At 41.0% G+C, this 14,446-nt stretch overlaps 1 protein-coding gene across 1 annotated transcript; it reads left to right on the top strand.

Moving 5' to 3' along the window:
* The first annotated feature begins 1,970 nt into the window (after positions 1–1,970).
* Positions 1,971–6,181, top strand: tmdd1 (transmembrane and death domain 1). The gene is made up of 5 exons (XM_073469665.1): positions 1,971–2,040; positions 2,353–2,544; positions 4,338–4,457; positions 5,344–5,487; positions 5,955–6,181. The coding sequence occupies exons 1-5, from the start codon at positions 1,971–1,973 to the stop codon at positions 6,179–6,181; spliced, it is 753 nt and encodes a 250-aa protein (XP_073325766.1).
* Positions 6,182–14,446: the final 8,265 nt, after the last annotated feature.

The raw sequence follows: 14,446 nt of genomic DNA, 5'->3' as shown, positions 1-14,446 counted from the left end.
AGTGGTGTGAAGTGTAAGAGACATGGGGATACGACTCCACAGACAGTCAGAAAGCCAGGAGGCGAAAGTCAAAGAAGTAACTCAATTTGTTCCATTTTGAATGTTGGCAACTCTTTTTTTTCCCAGCGAGATCCTACTGTTTACGTGGTATATGATACTTTATGTATTTTTCATGCAATATAAAGAACGAAATATGCTATGCATGTATTTTCATCAATAACAAACTGTACTGAGCAACTCAGAGATATGAATAAATTATCTGACCTTGTGCCCGGTGTTTCTTTTTTTTTCTTCAACTGCAGCATCTCATATCATTACAGGGCCATTATACCACCCACACCTAACTTTCTGTGGTTCTCAGCCCCAGAGCATGATTTTTTTTCATTAGCCAACACCGAGAATTTGAAAGTCAGCCCACACAAACAACCTTTACTGTTTGGCAAATGAAGCTTATTAACAATTTAAAACATGCCCTCACAGAAGCCCACACAATAATGTCATTAAACATGTTTCTCCCTGCTACAGAGATGCATCTCAACTACTCCCAGCGCATTTCTCTCCAGTAGTGCACATCAAAGACAAACATAATAGCTGTTGCTGTTTCACTTCGCCATACATCAATATCATTTTATACTCTATAATACACACAGTACATTACCCTCTTTGTAAAGCTGGTGATACAGATTGAATATGTAGGATAGGCTTTGCAGTTTTTGTAAAGCTAACTGCAGGGTGTTTCATCCAGACCTGGTCTGGATGAAGCTTTAAAGTTCAATAGAATTTTAAATAAGTGTTGTGAGCATGCCCCTTCACTGCTCGGGTCTGTTTTGTTTTTGTCTCCTGACAATCAGGAACCATTTGAAATGTGAAATAATAATAATAATAATATTACCACAGAGGAAAGCAACATATTTCTGGCCCGTGGTTATGCATGTGGCTACACTCATACAAATATAAATGCACCCTGCGAGTCTCAGAAGCATGGCATGAGTTTCCCTCCAGTGGTATCTAAGTGTATTTGAGTTACCTAACAGTGTCGGGCTTTTAAGTGGATGGCTACAAGCAATGTTTGTCTCTCTGACAACACAACAGTTAGTAGAGTCAACAGTTAGGAGAGGAGACAACGTGAAAGCTGCAGATGCCAAATGAATGTTGTGCTGTCTGGTTAACCAGAGATGGAAGGTAACGCAAGTGCTGTAATTAGGTACAATTATGAGGTACTTGTACTTTACTTGAGTATTTCCATTTTCTGCTACTTGACACTTCTACTCCACTACATTTTGGAGGCAAATGTTGTACTTTTACTCCACTACTTTTATCTGATAACTTTAATTACTAGTTAGTTTGCTGCATCGGAGCCAAAGTGGCACACTGTTAAATTAATTTATTTTATCGGCAATGCTGGGGAAGGCGCAGTAGATCCATAGTATAAAGTATATGCATACATGTAAATATGTGTATTTACTTTTACTTGTTTCTTTAAATTACTTTTGCTTAAATACATTTAATATCAGATAGTAGACTTTTACTCAAGTACAATTCATACTAGTAATATCTTAACATGATAGCTTTACTTATATAGACTATATAAGCTGATTGAATATTGAGGGTTGTGAACAGGAAATTCAATTTTAGTTTTATGTTTGGACATTTCACAGAACAAATAATGACTTATATGAACTAAAATTGGTTGATTAATTCATAAGATGATAACAGTTGCAGCCCTCCAGTAAAATTAGCCAAATTTTGATGCTTTTTCTATCTCTTACAAAACTGATAATGCATCCATAAGCATATTCTCAGTGGCATGAGTATCTGTTGCCTGGTGATTGGCTGTTCCAGTAAAAATACAAAGAATGCTACTTTGAGTGTTTATGATTGAAACCAATCTTCCATCATTTTTCAAGCTTTGAAAACAAATTTCATAGATTGCTAGCAGTGTGTTTTGAGTCTATACTATTTCAGCTAACATGAAAGTCTTGATATTCTGTCCTGTCTTCGTCTTTCTACTTCTGAGTCCAACGCTCGGGGAGGACACAGGTGAGAGCAAATGTTCCCACAGCAGATTGCAGTTACATCAGCATTCAGCATGTTGTAAGAAAAAACTCTCAGTGAGACCAAAATCTGCTGATCGTTCTGTTTTCTGTTGTGAAATGTTGATTATTCAGTTTCTATTCTCTGCAGCTGAGGAGGTTAATATGACAGTTTGACACCACACAAGCAGTTCTTGCTAATTGAGAGCACAGGCATGCTGCTGTAGTGTCAGCATCGTGCTTCGTTAACTAGAATTTACAGTGTACCGTCTGGTCATGCCTTCATCACTTATTGGATGGTGCGTGTTCTGGCTATTAGTGGCAGAAGACATCGGTGCCCATCAGCTGGAGCGTTTAGTGGAGCTGCTGACATCTGAGGAGTGCAGAGACCTTCTGTTAGCCCTCTCTCACCCAGAGGAAAACATCTTCCAACACCTCGAGCGCCTCTCGTCGGAGAGAAATCAACTGGATCTCAAACCTCGAGCCAGGAGAGACACGTCTCCAGCTGCAGGTCAGGACTCATCATCATCTGAGACACGTCTCACCTGACACCTGAGGCACTTCAGACCACAGAGATCATACAGGTGTATAATAATATATGCATAGGAAGATACTGAAGCTTATCAAGTCTATATTTGAAAATACTTAAGGCACAGACCCTTAGTGACACTGAACGTTGTTGCTGTATTGCAGTGGTGTTTTATCAAGTACTGTACTTTAGTTGAGAATTTACATTTACATTTTATGCAACTTTATACTTCCACTCAACTGAATCTCAGAGGCAAATAGTGTACCTTTTACTCCATTACATTTATTTATCAACAGCTTTAGTTACTTGTTCCTTTGCCGAATACAATTTTTCATTGCCTTCCTGTCCAGTGAAAAACAGTGATTTGAACTTGAATTAAAAGGTCCAGTGTGTAGATTTAGGAGGATGTATATATATAATATTAATAATTATGTAAAATAAGAATCATTGTCTTTTCGTGACCTTACAATGAGCCTTTTAAATCTACAGAGGGAGCAGGTCCTCTTCCATGCGGTCCACCGTGTTTCTACAGTAGCCCAGAATGGACAAACCAAACACTGGCTCTAATAATGGCCTTTTTGCATTTTTAGACAGTAAGATGTAATAATAGCCCTGGAGGGATCCATTCTTCAAGGACCAATTTCTAGTTGATTGTTGTGTCTCATTCCCAACTCTTCAAATAGTGACGCTTTGGGTTATAGGACGGGCCAGCCTCTAACCCAAAGAGCCAGTATTTGATGAGGTGGGAATGAGACTCAGCAATCAACTGTCTTATAAATTGGACCTTTAAAGCAATCAGCAAACAGTCCTCATTCTGTGCCAAAATGCATACTAATGTTGGACCGAGGCCTCAGTCTGTTAAACAAATTAAGTTCAGAAAGTTACCAACTTTCCTCTTTGTGCTAATTTCACTTTAGTGCAGCTCAGCAAGTAAAAAAAAACTGTCTGGCAAAACACCAGGAGGAAACTTTTTACCAAAAAAGATGGTCTCATATTCTCTTCAACTGAGCTCTTCTGCACAGGGAAAAGAGGAGGCCTGTAGAAAGTCATCCATCACCATCGACTGGGAAAGTTTCACCGTGATATTTATTAGTGAAGTTAGTTAAACTTCATGATTTTTGAGTAAAATTTATGAGAATTTACAATATATATATTGTATCTTTAGTGGCAGCCTTCTCAAAATGTTTGAATGTTCGTACTCCGAGTCAAAATCTCCTCTTCAGTAGCACTTACATACACACCAGACTTTCCACTTTTATTTGTATCTGTATTCTGAAGGTTTTACAGAAGGGCTTATTTATACGTCATCCATCTTAAAAACATGGTGAAAATTGATTTTTTTTGGGGGGGGGGCTCTTGACAGTATTTTCTGATTTATGGAGTGCTAAAAAGAGATATCCAAAATTCCCTCTGTAGAAACCTCTGACTCTGATGTGTCAACAAAATAAAACAAGAATCTTAAAGATGTTTTTTACCCAATCGTCAGGTTTCTGTTCTGGATATGTAAATGCAAATTAATGGATCTAATTTCATGCATAATTATGCGTCAAATTTCAGAAAACTTGTTTCATGGTGATGTCTATTAGTTCAATTTTTCTGTGAACCTATCCTCTCAGTGTTAGAGGCTTCAAGCTGCAATAAGGTAGAGATGAAGAAGAGTCCACCCTGTGACCTGTCTGTTTCTCACACGTCCAGCTCAGCTTGGGGAGTTTCTGGCAGCGGGCTGACTGTCAGAGACCTGTCTGTCTGAGGGCCATATGTTTTGTGTTTACTAGATAGTGAAGCTCAGTGCCGGACGGCCCTGACAGACTGGCTGCTGAGGTACGGCGAGCAGACATACTACGACAGGCTCACTCGCGCCTTGCAGCTCATCGGCAGAACAGACATCGCCATCGGTGAGAAACGAACTGAGACGACAAGAACACATGTGCCCTGTGTAGCACCGAACAATCTTTTTTCTTGAATAGAGTAATTGTTAGAGGTGCTACTGAGGTAATGGGGTTCAAATTAAAATGGTTCACTTCTTATGTACAGTGTTGTTGACAGCAGCAAATGTCATGAGCAGACATCTCAGCAGGTCCCTTGACAAAAGGAAAATTGGAACAAAGCCTCATTTGGGTACACGGCGGTGAGTTCTCAAAAATTGGTTTATTTCGGTCAAGAAGACCTCCTCGAGACTTTAACAACAGCGCGTAATTGCTTCATTACTTTGAGATTCGTTTTAATTGGAACCTCAGAAGTGGCATATTTTGCACACTGCCAGTCTTTGGCATGTGTTGCAGTCCAGTGTACACACGCGACTCCACAGCCGAGTGGCGTTGGATGGAAGGAGGTGTAAATGATCTGACAGAGGACTCAGTGGAGCTGACACCAGCCACAGAACAAACCATCTGCTCCTTTCATCAGCAGCTTTGGAGTAAAAAAAAAATAAAGAAATAAAGAAATAAAAAAGACAAGGAGAGGATGGGAAGAGATGAGTTATAAGACGGGTGGGGGGGCAGTGGCGGCTTTGATGAAATACTGTGTGGATGCAGAACGCGGCAATTATCGTACACTTGATTGCAGTTCTGAAGAGATGAGTAAAAACTTGAGTAGTTCATTTTGTTTTATTCTGAAGGACAACAGTTGCTTTGCTGCCAGAGCTAATTATGTTCAGGCCAGGAAGACAACAATTAAATTCAGCCTGACAATCATTTACAGGACTAATACACGTACATGTTTAGCACTCGAGGTGGCAGCGAACTACTTTTAAAGGCTGGCTCCGTGCTTGTGTTTTCACAGAAGTGGGGAAGAACATCAACCAGGAAAAAATACTGAGCCTGAAGCGCTACGTCGAAGGCTATCACGAACATGTCAGCTCTTTAAACTTCCCACCGGACTCAAAGAGCCACCAGCATGAAGGCCAGAGGAGCGGAAAAAGAAGAGGTAATTTGTCCCAAAGATTGAGATAGTCACATTAATTTGGTTCACTGTAGATGGATAACTAAGTCTCAACATGTGTGGCCACGTCTGAGCCCCAAATATCTTCGGCTATTGATGTCAAGAGGAGATTTTTTGGGCTATCCCTCTGGAGACTGTCTGAATGACAAATGATATAATGTTTCAACGAAAACCCTGAATCTATTAAGTGTTTAGATGAGATGCCGGATTAGATTTGGTGGCCGTGGGCATGCTTCCAACTCATTATTCCTCAACATCAACACTCTCACTGTATGAGGAGTATTTCCCAGGATGCCTCGAAATTCAAAAATGTAATTATCACCTGTCCGTTTTTTTTCTAATCCTCCGCGGTGTTTCATTCAAGTTAAAACTTGACAAAAGTGCTCCCACTGTCCTCTGAGATGGCAAGTGTGTCTGTCCTGTTTGTCCTGTGTGTCCTGTGTGTGTGTTAGTAAGGGATTTGTCTTGGCGTGACCTGGATCTGATTGTAGAGCGGGCTCCCGTCCCTCTGTACCAGAAGGGGCCTCTGGATGTCGCTCTGCCGTTCCTGTACGGCATCCTACTGGGTTTCGGCGGCACCTTGCTCGCGGGCGTCGCTGTGCTTCTCGTCTTCATCCTCATCTCCAGAAGAAACCAGCACGGACGTCTCCCCAAAGTCAGCAGCAGCTCCGGCTGGTAAAACTCATGGTTGGAGTTTTGATGCTGGAAAACGCAGCTTCTGGGCTGTAAGAGGCTGAACAATAGGGTTTTGAATGCTAAATAAAATGTCTTCATCGTGCACTACATTTAAATACATGTACAACTGGCATAAATGCATCGTTTTGTCTTCTTTTTTCTTGTTTTTCAGATAAGCCTACATTTTCTGAAATGCCAACACCGGAGCCAATACAGAAGCTCACTATCGATTCCACCTCACCATGACTAATTATGACAAATATGACAAGAATAATTCCGTTTCAGATAAAGTAATTATCCATGCTGTGTACTGCTAGACCGGTAAGCGTTATTGTCTTGCCAGTGGGTAGATGACTAGTGGTGTGACAGATGCGCTGGATCCCAGCCCTCACACCAAAGGTTGTTCCGGTGTTACTGTGATAGTGATGCCACTTTCCATTTCCCCTCCAAGTGACGGCAACGTGCCCGTCTGGCATCGAGGAACAACTAATTATCCAGCCTGGCGCCTGCTTCCCCCGGAGCCTGCCGATACCTCCACAGGCAATCCAAAAGACTAATAACAATGACAATGCTAGCAGACAATGGAGCACTCTTGGTTGTGATGGCAGCTTCTGGCGGGTGACCGAAGCCAAATAGAAAACACAGAGCTATATTTTTTTTTTCGACGTGTGAAGTAGCGAGAATCGTTTCGCAAGCTGAAATAACTTGATACGTGAGATGCCGCAGCGAAGTCGGTCCAGGAACTGACATCTGAGACCAAACAGAGTGAAAACGTCCATATTAGAAGATTCAAATTAACTTTGTTGACATGTGCAAGCTTTAATTAAGGAAATCGTTTGCTCACAGTGAGGATATTTTCATACTCTCTGCAGTGTATGTTTCATAATGGCATGAAGACAGAAAAACACGCTCATGCCACGGGACTACTTTCTAGCTTCTTGTTCCCAGTTTTCTCGCGCTATCCCTACTTTCTCCTTTCGTAATTGAAGTAATTACTTCATTATACAAATCTGGCCTAATGTGCTTCAGGAGGCAGACAGCTTGGATTAACAGTGGCACTAAGCGGCAATTACAGACAATTAGTTCATAAATCAACATTTAAACAAATTATAGTGCCGAGCAGAACTGTATGAACGACGCTCGACAAGGCCAAAAAGGGCATTTGAGTTTTGACTCATTACCGAAATAATGACCTAAATAATAACACATACTGCATGATGTCATTAATATTATATTAAATCCTCTTTCAAGATCAGAACAAACCAAAACCAAAGCACAGTTCTTTCATATTCAACAAAATACATTCTCTAACAGTTTGTGTCTTTCGGGCAACATTGTGTTTCACCTTCATCGCTGAGCTTCCCAGGTGGCGCAGCAGAACTCTTCACAACAAAACTTCCTCTGTCCTTCAGTTTTCCCCTGCTGGCTGTTAGGATCCTGCAGGTGCTGACTATGACAGGTTCACCTGCTGTGGGCTCACCTGTATTTCTGTAACCAGTGGAGAGGAAAGCCAGAGTACTGTATGCCTGAGTGACTCGCAGAAACAGCTTGCCACATGGGGCCTGCATCATGGTTGTGACACTCCTTAGCATAGCCAAGGTCCCACCAGGAAGCTGCTCTTAGCGGGTAAAGAAAGCTCTCAACACGTCGAGCCTGTTGAGGCGACGCCGCATACGTTTAGAAATATACAGTACAGCGCGCAATTTCATATTCTGCAAAGCAGAGCCTGATCATGTGATTGTCTGCCGGTCCTTTCAGATGCATTTCATTTACAGAGCACCATGAAGGAGCACCAGAATGGGCCACCGTTCATTTCAAGCCATTCTCATGCAAAGGGATGAAGCAATCATAGACGTCATGGATGAATAGAGAGAGGATCTGACATGAAATTGACATTTACAGCCAAGGCGAAGCCAACGTGTGAGGGTACGGTTTCCAGGCATAACCATTCTCATGTAAAGTAGGGCTTTCTCTTTTTTACTCGGGTGGTTTCTTTGGGTTATTTAATAGTTTGTGGAGCAGCAGCTTATCAAACTGGATTCTCTGAGGAGGGCACATCTGTCTCTTGTCATTGGCTCGGCACGGCAGAAGGAGTCAAGTGTTTGTCTGGATGAAAATGTAGACGGACGGGATGCGATGCGTGCCAGGGGGACGTTCAGACACAGGGGCTGCGTCCTTGATGTGCTGAGGCTGAGCGTTCTGCACCAGGGCCTCCGGGGTGTGCTTAGTGTCACTAAAGGCTTTAACTTCCCCCTCCCTCCATTTGCATCTTCATTCATCTGCAGGGCCACTGAGGTGCAGCAGTCCCCACTCAACCATCACTCTCCCCTTTGCTCAATATATATGGATCACAGGAAACAAGATCACAACACCAGCTCTTTTACAGTCACTTTTTTTTAATCGCCTCGGCTCCAGCCTTCACAACTTTGTCTTTCATGGCTTCCTTGGGGGAATCTGAGACTTCTTCAAAGTTTTTCCTGCTGATCAGACAAGAGCAGTCCTGTGGGTTTACAGGTAAAGCCACAGTGCCATCCTGTGGTCGTGGCAGGTAATTGCAGCAAACATAATTATTGAAATTACAGTTGAGGATTGTAGTTTTTAATAACTCTACTTAGGAGCAGTTTTAAAAGGCTGTAATAAATCCACTGCTTGCTACAAGTGTGGAAAATAATGTGAGCAGTTATAAATTGTTTTATTACAGTGATACACAGACAGAGGGCAATAAAAGTCATTCTGCATTCTGGTTCTCTAGTAGATTATGAAAGACATGTGATCATTTCTGCCGTAATTACCAAAGTACTAGTGTTTATTAAGTGAGCAACAGTTTTACTTAGTGCCTTACCTCCAAGAGCAGCTGTGGAGACGCAGTTACACCGTTAAAGATCTGTAGCTGTAAAAGGCGAGTGAGGAGGTGAGTAGTCATAATGTGGTGCACTTAGACAGCTGTTTAAAAGCAGTGTCATTGTCACAATAAAGGAAAATGTGTCCTGGGTACTTCTGTGCAAATCTCCCTCTTACAGGTTTTGATTTTTTAAAACGGAAGAAGGATATCTGGATGTTTCTGCTGCATGGCATAAAGCATAATGTGCGGAAGTTTAAAGCAATTAAAGATATAGTATGTAAGAATTCTGCATAAAAATGACTAGACCTTTGCTATATATTTTGTTGAGTTGTGTATTTTTGTTTATTCAGGTTACTCGCACCAGTTTTTCACAGCCAGATTACCTTACTGTGCATTAGCTGTAAGCTAGCAGGCAACAACATGCACACAGAGAGCACTCAGCAGAGACTCTTTCCTCCTTCCGAGGAAGATTACTGCCGACCCCTCACATGTCCTGTACTCTCAATATGAGCCGCAATCTCCCTCAGGACAAATAAATGAATCTTGAATCTTGAATCTCTTCTCTCAGTAACATTACGTTCATGTCATACGTAGGAGGTCACCTCTGCGGATCACTGCTGCAGTCAGGTTGATAAACAGGAGTGAGGGTAAATCCACTTTTTAGTCCAAAAAGTTAAAATTAATGTTTGAGCTCTCCTCCCGTCAGTAAACGGCTCCAGATGTTTATTCCTCCAGAAGTTCTGGCTCCACACCCGACTCTCTCCTCCAGAGACAGCTGGCTCAGCCCGGTTTTCCCAACGCAACACTGTCCATATATCTTTTGTTTTGTTTTGACACATTGTGCATTTAAAAAAAACAAAAAAACAGGATGTCTGGATATTTACAGATTGCATGAGTAGCATTAAAATACAACAATATATGATTAAACTTATAAAGCTGATGATTCTAAAAAAAAAAAGTTAATTACAGACAATATCATGTTTTATAACAACTGCTGTCTCAGTGTTTAATATCATGACACACAAAGTCCAGACAAGATGCTTCCTGTCAGTCTTCATGTATGAATTTAATTGAGCTCTAATTTAAAAGAGTTAATAAATCACCAGCACGGTTAAAATCCCCTGATGACAGGCGAGTCATGGTAGGATGGTAAACAAAAGCAGCAAAGGGCTTTGGATAATGGCTGCCTGGCTTGCCTGTTTATTGAGATAAAAGCCGGAGATTTCTCCTCTGAGCTTCAGACAGGTGTGTTTCCTCTGCACCAGAGACAGCTGGATACCCATGGGACGCCAGACAACAAGAGAGAGAAAACCAGAGCGAGCTGAACAACAAATTCAGTGGAGAAAAAAAAAAGATTTTTCCTGTCTCGTCTCATTCCTTTCTTTTCAGTTTGTAAGCTTTGTGTTTTGAGGTTAATGAGTTTTATATGGAGAACTGTACGGAGCGCTTTCATGTAGAGCTCGCTGGAAAGCTAATTTGCAAATGTTTGTGTTAATGATTCTGATATATTATGCTGTGGAGGCAGGGGGCAATTTCACTAATGCTTGTGTGGTTAATGCTGTCAGTCTGATCTGCCTGACAGACATCTGACGACACTCGCACACGGCTGGTCTTTGTCTCTGAAGTGTGACTCCAGTGTCAGCTGAGCCGCACTCATCACAGTTCACTTCTTCAAGCCTGACATTGATACAGTATGTCAACGTGTAAAGATGCATCCGAAGTGAAACTGATGCACTGTGGATCCAACAAAAAACATTGCTGTGATTGCTGTGGCTATAACCACATTTCACACCTTCTGTATATTGACATCCTGTCAGCGGTTATGTAACTCTGACCCTTGACAAATGGATTAAAGGCTCGTGAATCCACTCAACATGAAATGGCAATCCACCGCGGAATGATGATTCAATACACAACTTGAATCACTTTAAAAAAAGGTCCACTGTGTAGGATTTAGTTGCATCTAGCGGTGAAGTTGCACACTGCAACCAACTGAAAACCCCTCGTCTCACCCTCCCCTTACCTTGCGAGGCAGCTGTTTAACCTATCATCTTCCTTTGAGGAACTACTGGCGGCTGTGAGTGTGATTTCGGTGTGATGACCAGCAAGAGAAGCAACTTTTACTTGAAAACAACAATGGTGGCTCCTCAACAGGTTAGCGAAGATGCTTTTATAGCATCAGTTATATCAGAACTGGAGAGTTTATTTCATTGAAGGCAAAGAATGACACTGAAGGATCTTCGATAGAAAACATGTTTTTGGTCTCCTCCCGACTGATGGGAGAGAGTTTAATTTACAAACCTCTCTCCTACTGTTGATCAGATTACTTGAAGTTTGTCTGTGATAGACAGTGAAAGACCGATAGTTCGTCCAAGAACAAGAGTAACAGCCCGTTCTTACTCCCCTGTTTACTCCCTTAAACAGTTTCTTGTGGCTTCATTGCAGATGGTTCTCTGAAACCAACCATTTTGTGAGACAAACCATGTGGTACGTCAGCTTAACCCTTATTTTTATGGTGGCTGTTAAAAACGGTGCAACATGGCAGACTCCTCCGAAGGTAACCAAAATGATTCTCATTTTCAGGTGATTATACAAACATAACTTTGAATATTATGCTCTACTTCTGCCAATAATATCTTCCACTGCTGCCCCCTAAATCCTCTGAAAGCCTACACACTGGACCTATAAGCTTCAGCAAATCACGAGCTCCTATCAGACCAAAGCTTTCCCTCATTTGTCCTTTTTTCAGCCTGTGAGTTTATCATGCAACATCGTCAAAATTAATGAAGTAATTGTGCACAAGCTATCAAATTATGATTGTGTAATAACACTCACAACACCCCTGATGACATGTTGCAAAGCATCATGCGGCTTCCTCCCATGCTGTAGTGTTCTAATGAGTTCCCTTAGCGTTGCACCACACTGCGTTGTTTTGCATTGTCTTGTCTAATTTCCCCGCTGATACTGAACGGCTCAGTAAGGAGCTGGTATCTGTAGTCATCACACTGCGGTTTTTATCTAATAAGAAGACAGGAGAGCAAACAGTACCTGCCGCTCTGTTTAATGAGTTGATGGGAAGATAAAACACCTCACTGATGACACACATTTGCATATCTGTCCAACATGATAGCTGCAAATCAATCTTTGTCTTGATGGCACACTCAGGAGGAAGGTCAAATTTGTTTATCTTTCTGAAGCTTTATCTTCTTTAGGATACTGTTTATGAAATCTAAATAAATTCCTTCCTTCTGTCTCCACGAGAAACCAAAAAACGAAAAGATACAGACATGAGGTTTTATTTCAAAGTCTGCTCGTTGTTTTTAATCATTTCATAATAGGTCAGCGGCTTTTTGAAATAATTAACACACTGATTGCTTTTAATGCAATGATGGTGCCGTGAAATGAAAGAACTCATTACATCCACAAGTTGCTAAAGAGAAAAACAAAAAAATGGCGAGCAGGTTGAGCAGTGTTTTCCATCAGACATGGGGTTGTGGCTTAATTTAACAATAACTAATTAATCATCCAGTTAGAGACGCAGACTCAATAATTTCACGCCTTAATTAATTACCAGACAATGTTCAATTTTTTGGTGCATTCGATTGCTGGCGAACTACTGGAATGAGACAATACGCAACATTAATTAATGCCAGCTATCAGCGGTCAGATTTGCCTTCAGAAACTTTGTAAACAAACCCTGTCCAAAGACAATTTGCTGACATTTCACAATCAAGATTTATGATTCCCTGGCTGCAAACCGGTTTGTTAATGAAGCAGAACAGATCCCCAAACGTAGCTCTGCAAAATGCATATGCAAAGCACCAACTGCCGTCACTTGATCAATGTCAAACAGGCATTATTTAAATTTCCAGAGGTGGTTTTGGCTGCCCTGTCATCCTCATTCCATCAGATGGCTCTTCAAAGCCCACGGCACATTTGAGCAATGTTCTTTTTATACAATTTTTGCTTCTTGACTCTTTATTAAAGCGCTCCCAATTTAAATATTGATTCTGAAAGGTCAGAGCTGAATATTCTCCAAGGGACAGCTCTTCATAAAAGCAGGCGCAGTGCTAAATGACAAGGTCCCATGACTCAACGAGGAGATACCCTCTGACACCATGCAATTAGTCTCAATAGTATGAAACCACTGGGCGTGTAAACAAATTTAATACATAAATCTCTTCTTCTCAAATTTTCTAAAAAGGGACCTTGTTAATTAAACCATCATGGTCAATGAATGTGCACAGGGTGTAAAATTAATTTTTATGTGAACTTGCAATTACAGGGATTGAGAAGCTAGTCCATTATAACAGTATCTCATTTGAATAAGGATTTAGCTAGAAGCATTTCATAATGAAATGTAATCATCATTTGACCTCCAGAAGGGATCGGGGGTTTTTTCTACCTATAGCTTTACTGATAAGAGGTAATTATAAAAAGGAACAATAACAAGAAGGTCAAATTGAATAGCAAAATAGGCTTAAGCCTATAGGAAATTTAGATAAAAGAAAAAAAAGTATAAAAGTTCAACGTAACTTTAAATGTAATGAGGGCAGGGAGACTGAGCAATAACAAAGGCTTGCCTGGCACTCGTTGGTGGGTGTATTTCAGATGTGAGCTGGCAACTAAAAGGGCTTTACTGGTGTTAAATCAATCTCTGAAAAGTGCCTCTGAGCAAGGCACTGCAAGCCTATAACTGCAAAAGGGTTTTACCCTAATATATCCTGCACTGTAATCTCTGACAGAATGGACATAGACAGGAGCATGTGTCCCTATTCCATACTACATACTTGTGGTGGGACAACATATTGATTCAGTTATATATTGCATTACTTCCTCTTATGATCATTATCAATACACTGGTGCCAGATATCGTCATTTTTATTTAAACATACTGATGCTCTAAATAGATTCCCCTGAACATTTTGCTTAGCAGATTAACTCCTTCATGACTCCTCCTGGTTGCGATTATCAAAAGGAATGAGGAGGTAAACTGGCAATAGACCACTTTTGCTTTAAAGAGGTCATATTATGCTAATTCTCAGGTTAATACTTTTATTTGGGGGTTTTAGTAGAACAAGTTTACATACTTTAATTTTCAAAAAACACTTACATTATAACATTATTTTTCTCATATGGTGCATTGCTGCAGCATCCCTTTTAACACTGTGTCTTGAATGCTACGTTTTAGCTACAGAGTGAGACATCTCGCCTCTGTTCAATCTTTGGTGAGAGTTGCACATGCGCATTACTTAACAGGCAGGATGTAGCCAATCAGAGGAGGGCGGGTCATGCCGAGCAGACTGACAGGAGTGAATATATTTAATAATAAATGTATAAAGATTTATATTTATATAACGCCTGTTACATAGTGACACACATAAGTTACGGAAGTAAAGGCTTGACTCCAAACCAGGCTTTTCAGTC

The sequence above is a fragment of the Pagrus major genome, chromosome 7, assembly GCF_040436345.1.
Source record: "Pagrus major chromosome 7, Pma_NU_1.0".
Classification (NCBI taxonomy): domain Eukaryota; kingdom Metazoa; phylum Chordata; class Actinopteri; order Spariformes; family Sparidae; genus Pagrus; species Pagrus major.
The sequence above is the reverse complement of the archived record's forward strand: the minus strand, read 5'-3'. Positions and strand labels throughout refer to the sequence as shown.

Bases quoted from the DNA above. Each gene is read 5' to 3' on its own strand.
- tmdd1 (XM_073469665.1), top strand. From the start codon at position 1,971: ATGAAAGTCTTGATATTCTGTCCTGTCTTCGTCTTTCTACTTCTGAGT. The intron at 2,545-4,337 runs GTCAGGACTCAT...TGTGTTTACTAG, and splicing joins AGACACGTCTCCAGCTGCAG to ATAGTGAAGCTCAGTGCCGG. The intron at 4,458-5,343 runs GTGAGAAACGAA...GTGTTTTCACAG, and splicing joins CAGAACAGACATCGCCATCG to AAGTGGGGAAGAACATCAAC.